Consider the following 25,538-nt stretch of genomic DNA (forward strand, 5'->3'; position numbering starts at 1 on the left):
AATGCATTGCACACTACTGAAATGGTAAAATGCTGGAAAATAGATTACAAAAAAATGTTTCCATTATATTGAGGTATTCAGTGATGTACTGGAGTTACAAAGGAAAGTTAGACTGCTAAATTCCACACAGGCCGAGGACAAAAAGTGGATATGAATGATAACAACCTCACTGAGCAGTAAGCCTAGCTGTTATTGGTGCAATGTACATTGAAAAACATTAAAAACTGCATTAAGAAAATTGTGATTACAAAATTGAAATATAATTATAGCCTTAGTCCATTTATATCAATAATTATATAATTTTTAAAATAAACAAGTACAAAGGGACAGACAATTAAGTTATTTTTTTCTCTCTGCTAAGTAGATAAGAGCTCAGATTTTGCTTTTGCATAAGTAACAAGTTTGGGAAAAATCTTACCGTCGCAGATTAGTTGTGCATTTCTCTTGTTAGATGCAAGGTTAATACAAAAGGAGATTAATTCCATATCAATATGCTCTTCTTCACATTCAAACAACATCTTCATTAACTGTTAAAAAAAAGCACATAAAATCATTTACTGACATTGATAAAAAAATGAAAGCACTCCTTCTCCACAGTAAATCCATAACTTTGTTTTCAATGCTTCGAAGGCCAAGAAATACAGTAACATACAGTAATGTGAAGAAATTTGGTGACACTGATAGGCTGAAGTATGTTTTTTTCAATTAAAGTATTGTGGAGAAAACAGATGAACTTAGAACCTGGATTGATGCTTCAGACTATGTTGTTGCCATTGTGGAAATGTGGTTGTGTGAGGAACATGACAGGCAGGTCAATGTTCGGGGGTTTCAATGTTTCGGATGTGATCAAGAGGGAGGCAGAAGAGGTGGGGAGTTGCACTACTGATCAGGAAGACTGTCACTGTGGTGCTCAGAGAGAACACACTGGAGGGTTCGTCCGCTGCGGCTGAATAGGTAGCTCGGGAAAAATAATAAAGGTGTAAGGACGCTAATGGGATTGTACCACAGCACCCACCAATAGTAAGCGGGAGGATATATAATTGTATATATGTGGACAGATAACCGATAGATGCCAAAACAACTGGGTTGTCTTCGTGGGTCATTTTAACGTTTCCAATATTGACTGGAATGTGCTCAGTGCCAAAGTCTTAGACGGGGCAGAATTGTTGAGGTAGATCCAAAAAGGTTTCTTGAAACAGTATATGGAGCTCAGGAGGATATACTTGTAGTAATTATTATTGGGAAACTCCACATCTGACATTGTTTAAAGGCAAGTTGATCGATGTTCAGAACTGGCATGTTCCAGTAAGGAGGGGGGGGGGGGGGGGGGGATAAGGATGGCAAAGTAATGGAAGCTTGGATGACCAAAGGGGTTGTAAATTTGGTCAAAAAGAAAAAGGAAGCACTTGCAAGGTTTAAGAGGTTTGAATCAGATAAGGCCTTTGAGGAATATGAAGAAAGGAGAGAACTTAAGTGAGTGATTAGAAGGGCCAAATGGGGCCATGAAAGGGGACATAGAGTCACAGAGTGATACAGTGTGGAAACAGGCCCTACGGCACAACTTGCCCACACCAGCCAACATGTCCCAGCTACACTAGTCCCACCTGTCTGCGCTTGGTCCATATCCCTCCAAACCTGTCCTATCCAGTGGAGTCCATCCATGGAGTACTGTGTGCAGTTCTGGTCGCACCATTGCAGGAGGATGTGGAGGCTTTGGAAAGGTTGCTGAGGATGTTTACCAGAATGATGCCTGGATTAAGGGGTATTAGCAACAAGGAGAGGTTGGTCAGACGGATTGTTTTCTCTGAAATCGATGGATGCAGGGAGATCTGATAAAAGTAGATAAAATAATGAGAGGCATATTTAAACTTAAAGCACACGGCATTGTGGGTTCAGTATTGATGTGGATAGAGAACTGGCTGGCAAACAGGAAGCAAAGAGTAGGAGTAAACGGGTCCTTTTCACAATGGCAGGCAGTGACTAGTGGGGTACCGCAAGGCTCAGTGCTGGGACCCCAGCTATTTACAATATATATTAATGATCTGGATGAGGGAATTGAAGGCAATATCTCCAAGTTTGCGGATGACACTAAGCTGGGGGGCAGTGTTAGCTGTGAGGAGGATGCTAGGAGACTGCAAGGTGACTTGGATAGGCTGGGTGAGTGGGCAAATGTTTGGCAGATGCAGTATAATGTGGATAAATGTGAGGTTATCCATTTTGGTGGCAAAAACAGGAAAGCAGACTATTATCTAAATGGTGGCCGATTAGGAAAAGGGGAGATGCAGCGAGACCTGGGTGTCATGGTACACCAGTCATTGAAAGTGGGCATGCAGGTGCAGCAGGCAGTGAAGAAAGCGAATGGTATGTTAGCTTTCATAGCAAAAGGATTTGAGTATAGGAGCAGGGAGGTTCTACTGCAGTTGTACAGGGTCTTGGTGAGACCACACCTGGAGTATTGCGTACAGTTTTGGTCTCCAAATCTGAGGAAGGACATTATTGCCATAGAGGGAGTGCAGAGAAGGTTCACCAGACTGATTCCTGGGATGTCAGGACTGTCTTATGAAGAAAGACTGGATAGACTTGGTTTATACTCTCTAGAATTTAGGAGATTGAGAGGGGATCTTATAGAAACTTACAAAATTCTTAAGGGGTTGGACAGGCTAGATGCAGGAAGATTGCTCCCGATGTTGGGGAAGTCCAGGACAAGGGGTCACAGCTTAAGGATAAGGGGGAAATCCTTTAAAACCGAGATGAGAAGAACTTTTTTCACACAGAGAGCGGTGAATCTCTGGAACTCCCTGCCACAGAGGGTAGTCGAGGCCAGTTCATTAGCTATATTTAAGAGGGAGTTAGATGTGGCCCTTGTGGCTAAGGGGATCAGAGGGTATGGAGAGAAGGCAGGTACGGGATACTGAGTTGGATGATCAGCCATGATCATATTGAATGGCGGTGCAGGCTCGAAGGGCCGAATGGCCTACTCCTGCACCTAATTTCTATGTTTCTATGTTTCTATAGATAGGGTAGAGATTCACAATCTTTCTCCCAGGATGGAAGAAATCAAACATGAGGGCATAGCTTAAAGATGAGACAGGTAAAGTTTAAAGGAGATGTGCATGGCAAATTTTGTTTTACTCAAAGGGTGTTGAATGCCTGAAATGTGCTGCCAAGGGTGGTGATTGAACCAAATATGTTAGTGGCATTTAAAAGATTTTTGGATAGGTATATGGATATATAGGGATACGGGTTATGTGCAGGTAGATAAGTGATGGTCTTGGCATCATGTTCGGCACAGACCTTGTGGGTTGAAGAACCTGTTCTTTGGCCATACTGTTCTATGTTGTATAAGTAAAAAGATAAGAAATAAAGTAGCTATATGGATCAACAATACTTGATGGTAATTTTAGGGTTAGATTTATTATTGTCACTTGGACCAAGATACAGTGAAAGGTTTTGTTTTCCATACTATCTCGTCAAATTAGATACTATTATACATGAACACAATCAATCCAAATTTAAATTCAAAAGGTATTGAGAATACAAAGATACAGAATGTAGAATTGAGTTCTCAGCATTAAGGGGCAGCAATTCCAGAAACCTAACCCCATTTTAACATAACCCAAACCAATGGGAAATCATCTAGATTGAGGTGGGTCACAGTTTTTAGCCTACTCAATGGTAAATTGCATCTATTTTAATGGAAAATAAAAGTGGGGAGAAAGCAAATTTGGTAACCAAACAAATGGGTTGATAAAACATCCTCTTTGGAGCTTCAAGTAATTGAAGAATACAAAAAAGGTAATACAATTGCATCCTTTCAAAAATAATTTTCAAACTTTCTGGCATTGAGTGCATTAATTTTTCCGAAGGCTGTAAGGAAGTAGGTCATATGGAAGAAGTTGCATTTTAGGAGATATGTAATGTAGACAATGATACATAGATACATTGAAGATAATTAGAAATTCTGGCCAGCTCACCTGCCTCAAACAATTCCTTCAAACCCAAGACATTTTGTGGAATTAGAGGATCTCAATCCTGCAGTGTCATGTAACTTAACTTAGCACTTCTGTAAACAACTAATATTGATCTCCAATGAACCTGGTTGCAAAATATATATGTCAAATAGTAAAGTGAGGCAGGTCTGTTAAGCCAATTGTCAAGGAATATACTCATACACAGAAAAAGTGAGCCTGTTACTGGAGCACTGGCAGTGCTTTAAGGTGAAAAGAGAATATAATGAAAATAAAATCAAGAAGAAAGTGTAACGATCATTTTACATCATAAGATAAAAATAAATTTTAAAGATGTTGTCAATTCACTTTAAATATTTCCAAACATATAAATTATGTAATAAAAATGAATTCATAGCTATTTTGGCACAGAATTTCTCGTTGCCTGATCCCGTGTTTTGTATTCATTCTGAAATCAAGTACTTATGAATTGATTTACCGTGATTTATAATTGAGATCAAAACTGATAGTGTGTCATTTATACCAAATAATTAATTCCAATAATTACTAGAAATTTAAATCTGCAGTCATGTGTAAAAATTATTATTCATGCAAATAGTTGCAGCCTAGTTGCTGCACTAACAAATTATGTCAAACAAAATATGCCTCATTTACATGTGCTTATTGTCATTAGTCACTGATTTAAAAGGCAAGTATTTAGATGTTGAGGCTGTAGTGGAGAAGCAGTGATATTCCTTCAAACAATTCCCATACTGAGTATCAGATACCACAATCCTAGGCTGAACCCGCTGTGTCTAGACTCCCTGGCACCTGACTTCACTTATTTACCAGGAATCAGAGGCTTTCACTGCTCTCCCCACATTCTCACACCTTCTCCTTCAACATCTTTGAATGATTACAATGCAAAAAAAAATGTTTTCTTCTGGAATCACTGTTCTGACCAATCACTCTGGGGTTCACAGTCTGATCAATTAGCTTATGTATTTCAGCAGATAACTTCAAAGTGCAACGGGTACGATCTGAGGAAACCTTCAGCGGCATTCAATTAGTGGAAGAGACAGTACATATCAAAGGGAGCCATCAATACAATGGCTTTATAAAATCCATTAACTCAAATCAGAAGCATGTTGCCCAATCAATTTAAAGTAATCATTACATCATCCTACAAGCATCCATTTTCATTGGTTCTATATAACAGTAATTCTATGGCTCCTTTGCACCAAGAATCAAATGACTTTTAAGAAGCAGGAATCAATTCATAATCCTTGGTCTTAACAATACTTCTCCCCTGATCAGCTCTCCGCTAACTTCCTATTTTACATCTGAGCAGATGTTGAGGAAGAGGAAATCCAAAACCATTCCCTGTCCCAGAGACTTACCACAAGAAATGTGACCAGTAGTCTTAAAGAAGAACATAGCTTAGTAACATCCTCACAACCTGATTAAGGATAGGCAAATCTTCAAAGCTGGATCTCAATTTAAAGCCACAATGCCTCAAAACTTCTGATCTTCTCTCTGACATTTTAAATGGCAACAAGCGTGGCACATTTCGACCTGTCATTAACGCTGGATCAACTAAAAATGTCAACGTATTGTTTAGGACAAATAAAACTCCTGGGTTTGTCAGTACTGTTATACTTGGCTATGCGGGACTGGATTGAACTAAACCTGCTAGAAGTGCATTGGCAATACGTCAGAATATGCCGAATACTCTATCGAACATCTACAGGTATTGACTGCTTGCATCACGGTCTGGTTCAGCAACGTGATTGCTGATGAATAAAAGAGAGTGCAGAAAGTGCAGACATTGCCCGACCCCTCAAGGGTATTGGCCTCCCCAAAAGCTGCCTCAAAAAGACCTGCACCACTCTGTCCACATCTTCACAGCCAGCGTCAGAAAAAAGGTACAGGAGTCTTAGAACCATGAGAACCATGACCTTCAGGTTCAAGAATAGCTTCTTCCCATCAACCAATAGGCTCTTGAACGACACTACACAACCCTGCATCAGCAATGAACTACCTTGCATTTTTATGACACTGGCTTCCACCATTATGGTCTAGTTACCTGATATAGTTAAATGTACAATAAACAATAATACAATAAATTATTTGTTGTGAAGAAGAAGGGTCTGAAAAAGGGTCTCAACCCGAAACGTCACCCATTCTTTCTATCCAGCATTTTGTGTCTACCTTTGGTGTAAACCAGCATCTGCAATTCCTTCCTACACAAATTATTTGTTGTGTTGTTGCACTGATGTACCTGTAATGCTGCAGCAAGCATGAATTTCAATGTTCCGTTCTCGATGCATTAAACACTGGACATACTTATTATGGCTGTCCTTTTAAATTAGTTGGGGACCTCGGACCTTAGGAGTGAGAGGTTGAAGATGTCCACGGAAATTCCACCCAGTTTGTACACACAGGTTTTAATAAGGCGGCCAGGCACATCATCAGGGTCAGATGTTTTGAGGGTTCACCCACGTGTAGGGTCTTTTAAAATAGGCCTTGGATTCTGAGATTAGTGTTGTCGAGGGCTGTTAAGCCCAAGAAGCACATTATTGTTCTTCCCTTCCAAGTGAGCAGAGCTTGTCTAGGAGGAGTAATACATTGCTGCGGCTTGAGCTACTTGGTTTCACCTTATTGGAAATCATCATGTGCAAACCTTGCCATAGTTGACAAATGTTTGTCTAATCCTCCAGTTTAGACAAAAAGTGCCTCTTCGTTTTCTCAATAGTCTTCTCAAAGTTGTACCCAGTGACATTACTATGTATAAACACAGCTGAAATTTCTACATGGTGAACCCAAAATATATAAAACTACCCTTTAATAAAATCTGACAATGTGCACTTTAACAACATGTGATTTTTCTATTACAAATCTCAAATGGTGGAGTATAGAAGCAAATAAATAAATGATGGGTCTTTGTCCCAAACATTATGGAGGGCACTGTATTTCTCAACTATTCAACCTCAACTGTTGTAGTTTAATTGTCAATAATCAATCTAATTTTAAAGAGTCATTTACAAGTTGATGTAATTTATTTTACCTGTGGAATGCAATCAGTGTATGCAAACATAGATTTGAAGCGATCATCCATGGTGACATGGTACAGAATACACATCACTATTTGCCTATGGTTTTCAGCACCTGAAAGAGAAAAAAATAAAATAATAAGCACAATAAATTTTCAGATGTTTCTGTCCCAAGATGAAAACTTTTTTCTAAAAATGTCATTGTAAAGGATGGATTATAATTGCAGGATCATTACTCCAGAATAATTCTGGAAACAATGCTTACCAACTTCGACAGATGCGCCGTATAAAGCATTTTATCAGGATGCATCACCGCTTGGTTTGGGAACAGCTCCATCCAAGACCGCAAGAAATTGCAGCAAATTGTGGACGCAGCTCAGACCATCACACAAACCAACCTCCCATCCATTGACTCCATTTATACCTCACGCTGCCTCGGCAAGGCCAGCAGAATAATCAAGGACGAGTCACACACTGGCCACTTTCTCCTCCTCTCTCCAATCGGGTATAGAAGTGTGAAAACGCACACCTCAAGATTCAGGGACACTTTCTTCCCAGCTGTCATCAGGCAACTGAATCATCCTACCACAACTAGAGAGCAGTCCTGAACTACCATCTACCTGATTGGTGACCCTTGGACTACCTTTGATCGAACTTTGCTGGCTTTATCTTGCACTAAACGTTATTCCCTTATCATGTATCTGAACACTATGAATGGTTTAATTGTAATCATTTATTGTATTTCCGCTGACTGGTAAGCACGCAACATAAGCTTTTCACTGTACCTCGGTACACGGGACAATAAACTAAACTGAAAATGAAACAAAAGATGTTTAAAGATGAAGAACTAAACCAGCAATTTGTTAGCAATGAGGTGAATGAAGTCAATCATAATGATTTCAGCCAGCTTTCCTGGTGCTTCACATTGACTTCAAGATTTCACACACAATCAATTGCTGTAATGATACCAATGGCAGTCATTCTCCCCTGGAATTCAGCTTCTAATCTTGGACGAAGAATGCCAAATATCTCAAATCCAGCATCAGTCACCAAATGTCAAACAACAAACTCTGTTTTCCTTCCATAGATATTGCTTGACGAGTGTTTCAAAAATGTTAAAACACTCAAGTCAAGCAATATCTATGGAAAGAAAACAGAGTTAGTATTTCCAGTCGTACACCTTTCATCAGAACTGGGGAAAGAGAGAAAATAAGACAGTTTAAACTATAGGAGCTTCAGGAGGGTCAGGGGTGAGGGAAAGAGGAGTGGGGGTTGCATTGTTGGTTAAGGAGGATGTCGCATCTGTGTTCAGAGGTGACATTACGGATGGTTCGGCCAGTGAGGTTACAATGCCCATGTTTGGGACAAAGACCCATCATTTAATTATTTGCCTCTGTACTCCACAATTTAAGATATGTAATAGAAAAAAAAAAATCACATGTGGTTTAAGTGCACATTGTCAGATTTTAATAAAGGCGATACAGATTTTAACACCACGAACTGAAGCTCGCCTCCAGATGTGGAAGAACAGACTAGCCACTGTCCCTATTTCCTCCAAGATGGGCATACCAGCAGCAGAGCGCTTACCACCAGGTGCTGATGAACACTGGCTGAACCGCAGATGTCCCAACCGACTGCGAACCAGGGTCAGGCCGTAAGGGTGACAATGCACAAATGCGGCTACATCATGGGTACAACAACCTGTGACTGTGGCACACAGACCCAGACAATGCAACACCTACTGCAATGCCCATTGCTAGACAATCCATGTACTGCTGCAGACATTGCACTTAACACTCCAATAGCACAACGATGTGTACAGCAGTGGCGAGCCACTATATAGCATAAGGACACGAAAGAAGGCCATTTTTACACATTTTGTTTCACCATGTAGAAATTACAGCAGTCTTTATACATAGTCCCCCCATTTCAGGGCACCAGAATGTTTGGGACACAGCAATGTCAAGTAAATGAAAGTAGTCATGTTTAGTATTTTGTTGCATATCTTTGCATGCAATGACTGCCTGAAGTCTGCGATTCATTGACATCACCAGTTGCTGGGTGTCTTCTCTGGTGATGCTTTGCCAGGCCTGTATTGCACACATCTTTAGCATGCTTGTTTTGGGGGCTAGTCCCCTTCAGCATATAAAAGGTATGCTCAATTGACAATAGACAATAGACAATAGGTGGAGTAGGCCATTCGACCCTTCGAGCCAGCACCGCCATTCAATGTGATCATGGCTGTTCATCCCCAATCAGTACCCCGTTCATGTTTTCTCCCTGCAGTTGTATAGGGTTCTTCTGCAGTTGTATAGGGCTCTGGTGAGACCACATCTGGAATATTGTGTGCCGTTTTGGTCTCTTAATTTGAGGAATTACATCCTTGTGTTTGAGGCAGTGCAGCGTAGGTTCACAAGATTGATCTCTGGAATGGCGGGACTGTCATATGAGGAAAGATTGAAAAGACTAGGCTTGTATTCACTGGAGTTTAGAAGGATGAGCGGGTTCTTATAGAAACATATAAAATTATAAAAGGACTGGACAAGCTAGATGCAGGAAAAATGTTCCCAATGTTGGGAGAGTCCAGAAACGGGCCACAGTCTTAGAATAAAGGAGAGGTAATTTAAGACTGAGGTGAGAAATAACTTTTTCACCCAGAGAGTTGTGAATTTATGGAATTCCCTGCCACAGAGGGCAGTGGAGGCCAAGTCACTGGATGGATTTAAGAGAGAGTTAGATAGAGCTCTAGGGGCTAATGGAGTCAAGGGATATGAGGAGAAGGCGGGCACGGGTTATTGATAGGGGACAATCAACCATGATCATAATAAATGTCGGTGCTGGCTCGAAGGGCCGAATGGCTTCCTCCTGCACCTATTTTCTATGTTTCTATGTTTCTACCCATATCCCCGACTGCTATTTTTAAGAGCCCTATCTAGCTCTCTCTTGAAAGCATCCAGAGAACCTGTCTCCACCGCCCTCTGAGGCCGAGATTGGGTTCAGATCGGGGGATTGCCTTGGCCACTCAAGAATTGACAATTTTTTAGCTTTGGAAAAATTCCTTTGTTGCTTTAGCAGTATGTTTGGGATCATTGGCTTGCTGTAGAATGAACCGCCGGCCAATGAGTTTTGAGGCATGTGTTTGAACTTTAGCAGATAGCATATGTTTATACACTTCAGAATTCATTATGCTACTACCATCAGCAGTTGTATCATCAATGAAGATAAGTGAACCAGTACCTTCAGCAGCCATACGTGCCCAGGCCATAACACCCCCACCACTGTGTTTCACAGATGAGGTGGTATGCTTTGAATCTTGGTCAATTCCTTCTCTCCTCCATACTTTGCTCTTGCCATCACTCTGATACAAGTTAATCTTCGTATCATCTGTTTACTAAACCTTTTTCCAAAACTGTGGTTGTTCCTTTAAGTACTTCTTGGCAAACTGTAACCTGGCCATCCTATTTTTGTGGCTAACCAGTGGTTTGCAACTTGCAGTGCAGCCTCTGAGTTTCTGTTCATGAGATAAACAGCAATAAAAGTTCCGATAGGTGATGGAAAAATTGGAGGAAAGACTAGGTGCTGAGAGCTCTCTTATACCTGCATTAAAGAGGCAATTAAATACACCTGAGCAATTACAAACGCCTGTGAAGCCATGTGTCCCAAACATTATGGTGCCCTGAAAACGGGGGGGGGGGACACTATGTAAAAACACAGCTGTAATTTCTACATTAGTGAAACCAAAATGTATAAAAATGGTGTTTAATAACATCTGACAATGTGCACTTTAACCACATGTGATTTTGTTCTATTACAAATCTCAAATTGTGGAGTACAGAGGCAAATAAATAATGGTCTATCCCAAATAAATAATAAATTTGGTCTATCCCAAACATTATAGACGGCACTGTAAAAGGGTGGAGCTGAGGAACAAAAAAGGGATGATCACCTTGTTGGGGGTGTACTATAGACCCCTGAATAGTCAACGGGAATTAGAAGAACAAATGTGCCGGGAGATTGCAGATAGCTGCAGGTCAAAATGGGTTGTTGTAGTAGGGGATTTTAACTTTCCCAATATATACTGGGAAAATCATAGCGTGAAGGGTTCAGATGGGGTGCAATTCCTCAAAAGTGTTCAGGAGAGTTTTCTTAAGCAGTATGTGGTGACCCCCGCATGTGAGAGGGCAACGCTGGATCTAGCATTGGGAAATTGGGAAGGCCAAGTTAATGAAGTGTGTGTGTGGAGGAGCCTTTTGGGACCAGTGACCACAGTTCGATTAGGTTTAAGATTGTTATGGATAGGGATGGAGAGGGTCCATGTGTTAAAATGCTCAAATAGGGTAAGGCCAACTTTGAGTGTATGAGAGAAGGTCTCGCTCAAGTTCACTGGAGCTGGTTATTAGAGGGGAAAGGAACATCGACCAAGTGGGATGTTTTTAAAAGTGTACTGAAGAAACCTCAGGATATGTACGTCCCCGTTAGATTAAGGGCAAAGCAGGCAAACGTAAAGAAGCTTGGCTGACGAGGGAAATTGAGACGTTAGTTAAAAACAAGAAGAATGCATGAGGTATAGGCCGCTGGGATCAAGTATATCCCTGGAGTAGTTTCGGGAACTAAGGGGTAAAGTAAAAAAGGAAATCAGAAGGGCAAAAAGGGGCCAGGAGACAGCTCTGGCAGGTAGCATTAAGGACAATCCCAAAAGATTTTATAATACATAAGAGGGAAAAAGGTAACTGGAGAGAGAGTGGGACCACTCAGGAATCAAAGTGGTCATCTCTGTGTGGAGCCTCAGCAGACGGGCAAGGTCCTAAATGAATATTTCTCCTCTGTATTTACCAAGGAGATACAAGATACAAGATACATTTATTTGTCACATGTGCCAATTGGCACAGTGAAATAAATGTGATCACCATACAGCCATACAATAAAATAAAGAACACAACACAAGATAAAGTTCAACATAAAACATCCCCACACAGCAGAATCAATAGTTTCCCACTGTGAGGCAGTAGGACAGGGGAAATTGAGCAGTCACTGGAAGTGTCTTGAGAGCAGTCAGGGTTAGAAGTATTGAAAGGTACTGTCATGCTTGAAGGTAGACAAATCTCCAGGGTGTGATCTGATATATCCAAGGACATTGTGAGAAACTAGAGAGGAAATTGCGGGAGCCCTGGTTGAAATTTACGAGTCATCCTTAAATACAGGAGAGGTGCCGGAAGACTGGAGGGTGACAAATGTTGTACCTCTTTACAAGAAGGGGTTTTCACACCTTATAACCTTATAACAATTACAGCACGGAAACAAGCCATCTCGGCCCTACAAGTCCGTGCCGAACAACTTTTTTCCCTTAGTCCCACCTGCCTGCACTCATACCATAACCCTCCATTCCCTTCTCATCCATATGCCTATCCAATTTATTTTTAAATGATACCAACGAACCTGCCACCACCACTTCCACTGGAAGCTCATTCCACACCGCTACCACTCTCTGAGTAAAGAAGTTCCCCCTCATGTTACCCCTAAACTTGACTAGTGTAGCTGGGACAGTGTTGGCTGGTGTGGGCAAGTTGAGCCAAAGGGCCTGTGTCCACACTGTATCACTCTATGACTTCCAAGGTGAGGAAGGAATGGACAAGAAATATCTCTGACTGGACAAGGTCAAAATTGCTATAGGGATGAGCTGTAAACAAGGTCAGTTGATCAATGGATTAACAGAGAGAATCTGAACAAAGGAACAGAACTATGAAATGAGGACAGTTTGAGAAGAGAATACAAAGGAGTACAAAAGTTGCAATATGCAGAAAGGTGAGACATGTCCAGCAGATCAGACTATGCAAATGAAAAGAGAAAATTGTTACTATTGCAGGTAATGTAGCCAATAAAAAAAGTGACTAACCAGAAGAATTTGAAGCAGCTATTGTGTAGCTGTGTTTGCGTTCCAAGTGCATCGTTTTGAATAGTGGGTGCTAAGGGTTTGGCTTGTGAGGTTTCAGCAATGATTCTAAGCTGAGGTACAAGTAAGAGGAGGTAAAGTATCTTAACTTTATTCTTGGGACATAGTGTAGGCTCAATGACAGTTAAGTTAGTGGCCTGCTCCTCTTGCAGGATGTGAGAGATGAAGTGGATCCAGTGAAGTAGTGATTCAAACTTAGAAACAAGAAAGGGATTATGTCCTTAAAAACTCCCTGGTTTGCTCTTCAGTCACTATCCTCACTTGCTTCGTATTGAACTTTTTCCATGCACCAGCTAGAGATGCAACAGCATCTCATCTCCTGGCTGGGCACGTTGCAGTCTTCACCGAATTCTACAACTCTAGGTAACTTACTTTCTCTTTTTATATCAGAATTGGCCAGTTCTGCTGTGGGCCACTCGTATGGAGCAGTGTCTCAGTTTTTAATCTACATTAGACACCCTGACCTCAGCATATCAGAAATATTCCCTTTGCACAATTCATCCATTCCAGGTCATATTTTGCAATTTATAAACCAACTTTCTTTCTATCCTAGTTCTGGTAAAAAGTTGATATATAATGTTAACACTATTTCTCTTCCAACATTGCCTGTTGAATATTTCCAGCATTTACTAATTTTATTTCAGATTCTTAGTATCTGCAATTTTGATTTTCAGTCAGCATACATTGCTTGATAGCACGATAGTAGAACAATCATCTTGTTGTTGATTGGCACAGGGACAGGAATTAGCAAGACTACATTTGCCCTACTTTTTTTTAAACAGATGGGCAGACAATTTTACACATTCGTGTTTCGTTATTCAAATGGTGACGGTTGTGGAACAGTTTAGCTGAAGGCATGGTTTGTGCACAAGCACAAATCTTCAGCATGGCAGCCAGCTTGCATTATAAGGTCACACGGCCTCCTCCCGCCTTGATTACTGCAACTCCCTATACACTGGCATCAGCCAATCATCCCTGTCCCGCCTTCAATTGGTCCAAAACGCCACAGTGAGACTTCTGACGGGCACCAGTAAAAGGGACCACATCACCCCGATTCTGGCCTCTCCCCATTGGCTCCCAGTGCGGTACAGAATCAATTTCAAGCTCCTCCTATATGTATACAAAGCCCTTAACGGGCTTGCCCCCACCTACATCAAAAATCTTCTAACCCACCACTCTACCTCCAGGTCCCTCAGGTCGGCCGACTTGGGGCTACTGACTATCCCGCGGTCCAGGTATAAGCTCAGGGGCTTCTGCGCTTTTGCGGTTGCAGCATCTAGATTGTGGAACAGCATCCCTCTTCTCATCAGAACTGCCCCCTCCATCGACTCCTTTAAGTCTAGACTTAAAACCTATTTCTTCTCACAAGCGTTTCATGTGGTCCTCTGAGGGAGCCCTGTATGTATGTATTTATGTACGTATTGTTAGATCTATGTACCATTGTATGTAGCACGTTAGTGCCTGCACTGATGTAAAGCACTTTGGTCAACGAGAGTTGTTTTTAAATGTGCTATAGAAATAAAATTGACTTAACTTGACTTGTTACATTCAATGTTCACAGCCAGATCTTGATTTCACAGAAATTACTTTAAGACTTGCTCTTAGTGGACTTTTGGATTGGTACTAAGAGTCAGATGTCCCCTTACAATTTGACATATCAGGTTGAACGTGCAAGGGCACAATCTTTCATACGGAGGCCAGCTCTCTATCAGCAACATCTAGCGTAGCCCAATGCAAAACTGAGCGTTTCCCCCCTCCCCTCTTCCCACTCCTCTCTTCCTTTCCCCCCCCCCCCAACCCCCCACCACCTCCTCACTTCCCTCCCCCCTCTCCCCCACCACCATAAATAACTGACTGCACTAAAAATGACTTTGTAAGCTGCTGACCTGGTGCCAAGCTATCATTTACTGAATACAGATCATTGGGTAATTTCGTAATTCCCAAATATTTAAAATTGCACACGATATGTTAAACTAGTTAAGATCCCTATTTCATATTTCCTCATGACATCAGGTCATTCGATCCATCGAGTTCATGCCAGTAAAAGAGCATTCCTATCAGTCCTGTTCCCTCTCGTTTCCCTGCTACACTTAAGAAAATCGGAAGTAGTATATACAACTAAACTAAATTAAATCAAACAAAAAGATCTAGTTGTTTTGCTCCTCATATATAATTTCTCCATTTATTTAATGGGGGCTGATGTATTTGCACTTGGTCTGGCCATATACAGGCTCGATGGGCAGATTTTCCAGTCTCAGAAATTGGTGAAGGATTTGTGGCCTGAAGCCTGCACCCTGCTGCATGGAAAGTGTTCAGTATTGGAGGGGGGAGGGGGGGGGGGGGGGGGGGGGGAGTGTTGGTCCATTTACCAACTTATTTCCTTGCAAAACTGAGTGGATCTCAATGGATATAATAGGGTTAAAATAGCACATTCTATAGCACTTGCATAATCAGCATTGTAACTGAGAGGCAAGTGAGCTAGAACAAGGCAAGATGCTCAAAGGATAAAATGCAAATATAGTAGGAAAACAAAGATATGGTGTGATGCTAAGACTCAGACCATTGAGCATCCCCGGGCGCGTCCTCAGGGTCTGTGCTGCGCAGCTGACAGACGTCTGGACTGACATCTTCAACCTGTCACTTGCCCAAGCAGTTGTCCCCACGTGCCTTAAAACCACCTCCATCATGCCGGTGCCAAAACGCTCCACTGCGGCAAGCCTCAACGACTTCCGCCCAGTTGCACTTACTCCCATCATCACCAAGTGCTTTGAGAGGCTGGTCCTGGCACACCTCAAAGGCTGCCTACCCCCCACATTGGATCCCTATCAGTTTGCCTACCGCAAGAACAGGAGTACGGAGGATGCCATCTCAACGGCACTTCACTCCGCCCTCTCCCACCTCGACAACAGAGACACTTACGTAAGAATGCTGTTCATCGATTACAGCTCAGCATTCAACACCATTATACCCTCTAAACTGATCACCAAACTCGGTAACCTGGGCATCGACACCTCCCTCTGCAACTGGATACTGGACTTTCTAACCAACAGACCCCAGTCTGTTAGGTTAGACAAGCACACCTCTTCAACCCTCACCCTGAACACCGGCGTTCCACAGGGCTATGTGCTGAGCCCCCTCCTCTACTCCCTCTTCACCTACGACTGCACACCTGTACATGGTACTAACACCATCATCAAGTATGCAGATGATACAACGGTGATTGGCCTCATCAGCAACAACGATGAGTCGGCCTATAGGGAGGAGATCCAGCTCCTAGCAGCATGGTGCGCTGACAACAACCTGACCCTTAACTCCAAGAAGACCAAGGAGCTCATTGTAGACTTCAGGAAGTCTAGGGGCAGCACGCACACCCCCATCCACATCAACGGGACGGAGGTGGAACGTGTTCCTGGGGGTCAACATCTCCGATGACCTCTTGGACCCACGATACCTCAACTCTGGTCGAGAAGGCTCACCAGCGTCTCTTCTTCCTGAGGAGACTGAAGAAGGTCCATCTGTCTCCTCAGATTCTGGTGAACTTCTACCGCTGCACCATCGAGGGCATCCTTACCAACTGTATCACAGTATGGTATGGCAACTGCTCTGTCTCCGACCGGAAAGCACTGCAGAGGGTGGTGAAAATTGCCCAACGCATCACCGGTTCCTCGCTCCCCTCCATTGAGTCTGTCCAAAGCAAGCGTTGTCTGCGAAGGGCGCTCAGCATCGCCAAGGACTGCTCTCACCCCAACCATGAACTGTTTACCCTCCTACCATCCAGGAGGCGCTACAGGTCTCTCCATTGCCGGACCAGCAGGTCCAGGAACAGCTTCTTCCCTGCGGCTGTCACACTACTCAACAATGTACCTCGGTAACTGCCAATCACCCCCCCCCCCCCCCCCGGACACTCCTCCCACAGGAAAAACACTATGACTGTATGCATGCAAATAGATTTATTTATTGAAATCATATTCTATGTCGCTCTTCCAGGGAGATGCTAACTGCATTTCGTTGTCTCTGTACAGTACACTGACAATGACAATTAAAGTTGAATCTGAATTGTTCTAGGTACACCAATGATAAACAGGTGGGAAGGCAACACAAGCAAAGCGGCAATGAACAAATAGGGTAATATGATTTTTTGATTTTCACTGAAGAGAAAATATTGGAATAGAGGATCAATCTAACACAATGGGATCTTTTACACAAATCTGGGAATACTTATTGGTCTCAATCTAATAACTCATCCAAAAGAAATCAACCCCTTCAGTATTGCATTGGACGTTTTATTTATCTCATGAAGGGGACATGAATCTACAACCACAAATTAAATCAACTGAACCATGCCTGGCACAAACAACAAGATATCAATATGAAGGAGAGGCACAAGAGATGCAAATGCCATGAATCTTGAGCAAAAAACAAACTGCTGAAGTAACTCAGCATCTGAGGAGGGAAATGGACAGCTGACATTTTGGTTGGATACACTACTTCACACCGATAGAGTGGAGGGGAGGTAGCTGGTAGAAAGACGCGAGGGGAAGGAATGGGGCAAGAGATGGCATGTGATAGGTTGAAGGTACACAAAAATGCTGGAGAAACTCAGCGGGTGCAGCAGCACCTATGGAGCGAAGGAAATAGGTAATGTTTCGGGCCGAAACCTTTCTTCAGACTGATAGGGGGTGGGGGGAGAGAAGGAAGGAAAAAGGGAGGAGGAGCCCGAGGGCGGGGGGATGGGAGGAGACAGCTCGAGGGTTAAGGAAGGAGGAGGAGACAGCAAGGGCTAGCAAAATTGGGAGAATACAATGTTCATGCCCGCCGGACGCAGACTACCCAGGCGGAATATGAGGTGTTGTTCCTCCAATTTCCGGTGTTGCTCACTCTGGCAATGGAGGAGACCCAGGACAGAGAGGTCGGATTGGGAATGGGAGGGGGAGTTGAAGTGCTGAGCCACCGGGAGTTCAGGTAGGTTCTTGCGGACTGAGTGGAGGTGTTCGGCGAAACGATCGCCCAACCTCCGCTTAGTATCACCGATGTAAATCAGCTGGCATCTAGAGCAGCGGATGCAGTAGATGAGGTTGGAGGAGATACAGGTGAACCTTTGTCGCACCTGGAACGACTGCTTGGGTCCTTGAATGGAGTCGAGGGGGGAGGTAAAGGGACAGGTGTTGCATTTCTTGCAGGTTGCAACGGAAAGTGCCCGGGAAGGGGGTGGTACGGGAGGGAAGGGAAGAATTGACAAGGGAGCGGTCTTTGCGGAAGGCAGACATGGGGGGAGATGGGAAGATGTGGCGAGTGGTGGGGTCACGTTGGAGGTGGCGAAAATGGCGGAGGATGATTTGTTGTATTTGCCGGCTGGTGGGGTGAAAGGTGAGGACTAGGGGGACTCTGCCCTTGTTGCGAGTGCGGGGATGGGGAGAGAGAGCAGTGTTGCGGGGTATGGAAGAGACCCTGGTGCTAGCCTCATCTATGGTGGAGGAGGGGAATCCCCGTTCCCTGAAGAGCGAGGACATTTCCGATGCCCTGGTGTAGAACGTCTCATCCTAGGAGCAGATGCGGCGTAGGCGGAAGAATTGGGAGTAGGGGATGGCGTCCTTACAGGGTGGGAAGACGTGTAGTCCAGATAGCCATGTGAGTCAGTGGGTTTGTAGTGTATGTCGGTCAGAAGTCTATCCCCTGCGATGGAGCCCCTGCGATGTGATAGGTTGGCACAGGTAAGGAAGGGTTCATTAGCAGATGATACAGATGGGGTGAGAAAGGTGGCGATATTAACTAAGGCTGGAGAAGGCTTGCAAGCAATAGCTCCATTTGGCACTGGTGGACAGAGCGTGTGTTTGGCAAAATGGCTGCCTAGACTACACTTGGTCACTGATGTAAAGGAGGCCACATTGAGAGCACTTGAGAGGTTGAGAGGTTGAAGGAGGTGCAGTCACCCTTTGTCTCATTTGGAAAGGTTGTTGGGGATCCTAAATGGAGGCAGGGGAGAAGTGCAAGGACAGGTGTTGCACATCCTGGGATTCGAGGGGAAAGTGCCTGGGGAGGGGGATGGCGGGTGGAGTGAGATGAGTGAACCAAGAGGTCAGAGAGAGAGAGAGAGAGAGAGAGAGAGAGAGAGAGGTCTCTTTTGATGTCTCCATCTTTCTCACTCCCTATCTAACTCATTCCCGAATCTGCTCCACCTTACCTGGAAGTACCCATCACGTGCCAACTCTTGCCCTATCCCCTTGCCCTCACTTCTTTCTATCAGCTATCTCCCCTCTCTTCCATCAGTCTGGTCTGGCCTGCTGAGTTACTCGAGCAGTTTTTTCTTTGTTCAGGTATCAATATAACATGCGTTTAAAATATTATAGTGTGCTTTCTTTAAATAAATGTCAAGGCATTCAATTCTCTTCAGGTGCACCCATTTTAACGGTGAAAGATTATGAAATTGACTTGATTATGCAGATCTTTGATAAGTGATACTAGGTTTACAGGATTCCATGAGTGATGCACACTTCAGGTTTAACAACCTACTATTGGTAAACTTTATCCTTTTTAGGTAGTCTGCACAAGAGACAGAAACTCAGGCGATATTTGCACATGGTCTATTAAAACCATGTGTGTTTTGTCCAACACCAGGAGAAAAAAATAGCATCTCCACTTAATTGAGAAAACAGGAGGAAGCATAAATTTTACTGCCATCAATAACTTCAAGCAATCCTGATACAACTTTACTGCACCCCCACTGGCAGTGGCAGATGGTTTTCGTTAGGGTTTTTGCCACATCTGACTCCTGCTATTACCTCACTTCATTTGTAGAAAAAATGTATGATTGTTTATAAGCTGAACAGTAAAAGATTGCCCCTAAAAATAACAAGCAATGGTCTATTAAATCTAAAGAAGAACTACAGTAGCATTATGGGCCTCTTTTATAGTAATCTGCAAGATTAATTGTCCTCCAAAGTCTGGTGAGGTAGTTAAATTGAATACATTGATTTTGGCAACAGTTATGTTAACTAAAGCAGACAAATAAAACATCACACAAATAGCATTATAACAGATTATATTAATTCTTAAGGAACACAAATATAGAAAAGATACATATTTCGTAAATAGAAGCAACTGGTTTATTCCTCCATCAACATCTTGCTACACCCTACCTCTGGTGAATTGGATAGGCTATGGTCCAGGGTTCGATATGAGAATCATGTCTGTCATTTCATAACAGGATAAGAAAACATACTCTGTTTGGTTGCTCTCTGTATTACCCACCTGAACTTTGAAATCTAGTATATATCCCTGCCAAAGGAATGCAAATTTAAAAGCTCAATACCCTGTTCTTACAGCATTACTAAATTGGCCACAATTTTGCAATGAAGTAAACAATGACGTTCTACCGAGAGCAGCTTAAAGAGCCACTTTTTGCCTTTGCCTTATTAGGCACCAGGTTAGAGACACAGGAAGGGTTGGAATCCATGATAGCTGTATGTTCGCTAAAATGAAGCATCCTTACAATTTCTCTTCAGGATACCTGGCCTTTACAATTTATCAACTAGTATTAGAAAATATTTGTCATCATGAAACAAAAACTGAACGCTTTCAAATAAGTGCAATGAATTAGTATCTCCTCAAATAATGCACAAATACAACAATGTGACCACCAGCTCAAAAAGGTGAAGATGAATATCATTTGAAAGAACGGTCGTCTTGCTAAATACTCTTGAAAACAAGAAACAGGAATGAGCTGCATAAAGAGCAGCAATGTTGCGACCAAACAATATGAACTGATGATTAAAATTGTCATTGGACTGTGCACATATTCTTGGTCAATAAATTGCAATTGTTTCATATTAATACTGCTGTTTAAAAAGTCATGACATGGCTGATGAAAGTACAATAGACTTCTTGGATAAATACAAAGCAATAAACAGTGTTGTGGAAAAATAGACATGTGAGACACCAAAAGCACAAAATAGCATGAAACACAAATAGGAAAGATTGGCTGAAGGTTCCCATTTTTAGCCCAAAGGATATTTAAGTAGTGGGTAATGTGATCTATTTTCATTTGTGGCTGCTCAGTCGAAAAAAGCTTACATTGTAAGCACGTTTAGTATTTTATATGAAGTTTCCGTGTAAAATAACCCCAGGAAAAGATGTTTCCTAGGCACTCCTAATGTATGTTTGCTCACAATGCAAACACCTACTACTTAATAAAACATAAAAACCTTATTTAAAACATGGGGTGCCCAGCACCTACATGAAAGGCTGTGCCTGTTTGAAGCTGGAGTGAGAACTTTTGGGACAAACCCCAAAGGAGTAAATAAAGCGGCAAGACAGCTTTACAGGGTTAGTACAAAACAATTGACATGCAGGTAATAATAAATAAGTAAAAACAGGAACCAATTAACTGTAAATATATTAATTCTTTGGTGATCTGGAAAATTAAAAGATTAGCAGATTAACTCATCGTCAACGATACAGATTGTTGGCCCATAAAATTCATTAAATTCAGTATTTAATGTAATTTGGATAATTTTGATAAAACAAATTCATAACCTGTAAACAGAGTTGCAGCTTTGCAAATATTTATATTCCAGTTATGCAGTACCATGGTCTGGAAAATGAGAGCAACAGCAGCTGAGATTCCATGTCCAATTGCACCTGGCAAGTCAGATGAGGTAAATGATTGTGGGTCTGTACTTGAATGTCAACTAACTGGTGACATATTTAAAAGTTGCCTCCATTCTCAGAATCAGAAAAATTTGAAAGATGCACGATAACACTTCTCCTGGGATATGAAATCTAGAAATTAAATTGACAGAATGATGCAATTTGATAAATACAACAATTATGATGTGCAGCAAATTGCTACCTAAACATTTTTCTTTCAGAGGAGAAAAAAACAATAGCATTGGATGAGTATTTGTCCACTGTTTGCTAAGGCATTATTTGGGTACAAAACAGAGGCATATATAAGTAATGGCCCTTTTTTCTATCATTTTGACTGATTCAGTTCCATAAAATAGATAGGATTATCAGAGAAATAAATGTACACACCCTGTTAACAAATTTCATTCATGTACCACCTTAACAAAACTCATCCCACAAAAAAGGGAAACTAGAGCCGACAACTGAATGTTTATGTGATGAGCAACAAAAGCATCAAAGTCGTGCTTGCTGAGAAAATCTTTAAACCCGGAAATAAGGATCTCCAGGGATAAGTAAAGATTCAGTTACCAAAAGAGAACTGAAGGAAGAAGGGAATTCACAGGGAAACCTGTGCGAGGCAAAGGGATCTCCAAAAACAGATCATGTTAATTGGAAAGGAGAAGAGATAGAACAAGGCTATGGATGGATTTGTAAGAGAGAATGAAGATCTGAAGTTCAACATTCTAGAAAACAAAAATAAAGTGACTTCTGGGTGAGAGTGGCTTAGACAGTGGCAATATATCTTTGTAAGATTTTGATTTTTTTGCATTTATGGAGCTTTGAGATTAACAGGATAGTTAATCAGGCAACCGCAAAATGGAATCCATTTCCACAGCCAAGGTGCAAGACACTGAAAAATAAAATACCTTGATATTTTTGTAGAATATAACATAAAGGGCCTGTCCCACTTACGTGTCCTTGGCACGCAAATTACGCGACCTCGTGGTCGCGTTGAGGCGCACGGGCAACCTATGGCCGCGCGGGGCCGTTCCCACTGAGAAGCGCTGAGGGGTGTGGAGTTGTGCGCGGCATCGCGCGGGGCTCCGAAATTTTTGTAGTGAACGAAATCTTCGCGCGCCAACGGCCTGTCACGGAACTGATGGCCAAAGTGGGACAGGCCCAAGACCCTGGCGCGATGCAACGTCTCACCTTCAACATCAGCAGAAGCAGGCAAACGATCGCCGAACTCGGCCTGGGGCTCACGGCCGTCGCAGTCCAGATCCGCCCAAACTTCTACTCAAAGAGCGGGGCCAAGAAAATTGAAGATAGACACAAATGCTTTTCGGGTCAAGACCCTTCTTTCAGCCTGAAGAAGAGTCTCGACCCGAAACATCACCCATTGCTTCTCTCCGGAGATGCTGCCGGTCCCGCTGAGTTACTCCTGCATTTTGCGTCAATCTTCAAATGACGTCACGCGCTCCAGACGGTTGTGCGGTCGAATAAAGTCCTTCGCGGGACCGTTGCGGCACAACGCGACCACGAGGACATGTAATTAGCGTGCCAAGGACACGTAAGTGGGACAGGGCTTAAGGAATAGCTCAGACAACCAAACACAGATAAAAGTTGTATTAAACTCGATTTCAAAGACCTTGAACAAAAAGAATTGTAGAGCTGGTGACAAGGATACAAAGGTTTTTATTTGAGGGGGGAGCAGAAACAAACAGACCGGAAGAACCCTGACCATGGTTGACCCCCGGGTGGCGACAGCAATGGCTGCCTCGCCAACAGTCTGCCTGTCCTTTCCTTCTTTGTGTTTAAATAGTACTAGACCAGGTTGGGACCCGTTGGGCCCCGTCTCCCAAGGCAATATTCCACCACTGACCCAGAGATCCCCGTTGTCATGCGAGTCACGGCAATCCTCCCCCAACTGCGCCTCGCCATCCCTCTACCTACCCCTGATCTCGTCCAATCCCCCTCATCCCCCAGCACTCCCTCCTCTTCCTCGTCACTGTCCTCTTCTTTCCACTCTACACCTCCCCTCCCCCATTCCCTCCCTCACCTCTCCCTCTCATCTCGGAGCGAGTACTCAAGTCCTGTGCTACGCAGCTAGCTCCAGTGCTCACTACAATATTCAACCTCTCCTTGGACAAGTCCGTGGTCCCTGCCTGCTTCAAAAAATCCATCATTTTACCGGTACCAAAAAATGCCTCCCCAGCCTGTCTGAATGACTACCGTCCAGTGGCCCTTACCTCGGCAGTCATGAAATGCTTTGAGAGGCTGGTGAAGAAACACATCTGCGCCTTCCTCCCTCGCAACATGGATCTGTTGCAGTTCGCATACCGTCCGAACAGATCCACGGACGATGCGGTCTCCCAGGTTTTGCACACCGCTCTCTCTCATCTTGACAGCCAGAAGGGGGGGCTACGTGAGGATGCTGTTCATAGACTTCAGTTCAGCCTTCAACACGATAGTCCCCACCAGACTGGCCGAGAAGCTACTGGAATTAGGGCTCAACACCCCCGTGTGCCTGGGCCCTGGACTTTCTCACCGCCAGGCCCCAGGTAGTCAAGATGGGAGGGAATACATCGAAGTCCCTCACCCTGAGCACAGGATCGCCCCAGGGTTGCGTCCTCAGCCCCCTATTGTACTCCCTGTACACACATGACTGTGTGGCTAGGTTCAGCTCCAACTCAACAATTAAGTTTGCTGATGACACTGTGGTGGTGGGCCTGATCTCAGACAACGATGAGAAGGCCTACCGGGAGGAGGTGGCTGATCTAGCACTCTGGTGCCAGGACAACAGCCGCCTCTTGAACATCAACAAAACGAAGGAGCTGATCGTGGACTTTAGGAGGGCACATCATCCGAGGACATACACTCCATTGAGGATAAATGGGGATACTGTGGATAGGGTGAGCTGTTTCAAATATCTAGGAGTCCACATCTCTGAGGATATGACATGGACATCACACGCCGCAGCACTCGTGAGTAAGGCAAGGCAGCGCCTTTACCACCTCAGGCAATTGAGGAAATTCAGAGTGTCTCCGAGGATCCCCCAGTGCTTCTACTCAACGGCTGTGGAAAGCATCTTGTCCAGAAATATTACCATCTGGTTTGGGAATTGCTCTGTCCAGGACAAGAAGGCTCTGCAGAGAGTAGTGCGTTCACGCACTATGGGAACGTCACTCGCCCCCCTGCAGGAACTATACATCAGGAGGTGCAACTCCAGAGCCAATAAAATCATGGGAGACCCCTTCCACCCCAGCAACGGACTGTTCCAGCTGCTACGGTCAGGCAAACGCCTCCGTTGCCATGCTGTGAGAACGGAGAGGTTGAGAAGGAGATTCTACCCAGAGCCCATTCGGACTGTAAACTCCTATCTCACCAGGGACTAACTTTATTGAACGTTTTTCCTTCCGCCCACAATATTTAAAATGTAAAAGAATATGCGATTGTGTTTATAGTTTGTTTGGTTGTTTGTTTGTTTGTCTTTTTGCACAAACGTCCGCGAACATTGCCACTTTTCATTTCACTGCACATCTCGTATGTGTATGTGACGAATAAACTTGACTTGACTTTCCACCTACCATCACTCCCTCCCTCCATAACCCCTCTCCCTCTCCTATCCGTCTATCCCCCACTGATCACCTCCCCCTATCCCACCCCCCACTCTCCCTCCTCACCTTCCCCACTACCGTCCTCTCCCTCTATCCCCACTCCCCACTCCTCTCCCTCTATCCCCCCCCCCTCCTCCCCCACTCTGCCCCCTCACCTCCCCCACCCTCTCCCTCCCTACCACCTCCTCTCCGTCAATCCCCCCACTCTCCCACCTCACCCCCCTTGGATCTCGAAGGTCCCGCTCCTCTCCCTCCTCGTGGGCCCAGAGCAGCAGCGCAGCTGCCTCCCAGACCCAGATTTAGCGCCCAGGCCCCGGAACCCCTGCGCAGCCTCTCCGGGAGGGGG

The 25,538-nt window shown here is 43.7% G+C and overlaps 1 protein-coding gene across 3 annotated transcripts in view; it reads right to left on the reverse strand.

Moving 5' to 3' along the window:
* The window catches only part of kifap3 (kinesin associated protein 3), a 132,093-nt gene that overhangs the window by 48,766 nt on the left and 57,789 nt on the right, over window positions 1-25,538 (reverse strand). For all 3 annotated transcript variants that reach the window (XR_004413262.1, XM_033028221.1, XM_033028220.1), the window contains exons 11-12: window positions 7,015-7,115; window positions 419-527 (exon numbers count right to left, since the gene is read on the reverse strand). Coding sequence is in view for 2 of the 3 variants with exons in the window: in XM_033028221.1 (XP_032884112.1) it covers window positions 419-527; window positions 7,015-7,115 (210 nt within the window). In the remaining variant the exon portion in view is untranslated. The remainder of the gene's footprint in view (window positions 1-418; window positions 528-7,014; window positions 7,116-25,538) is intronic.

Source organism: Amblyraja radiata, chromosome 10 (assembly GCF_010909765.2).
Source record: "Amblyraja radiata isolate CabotCenter1 chromosome 10, sAmbRad1.1.pri, whole genome shotgun sequence".
NCBI classification, from domain to species: Eukaryota; Metazoa; Chordata; class Chondrichthyes; order Rajiformes; family Rajidae; genus Amblyraja; species Amblyraja radiata.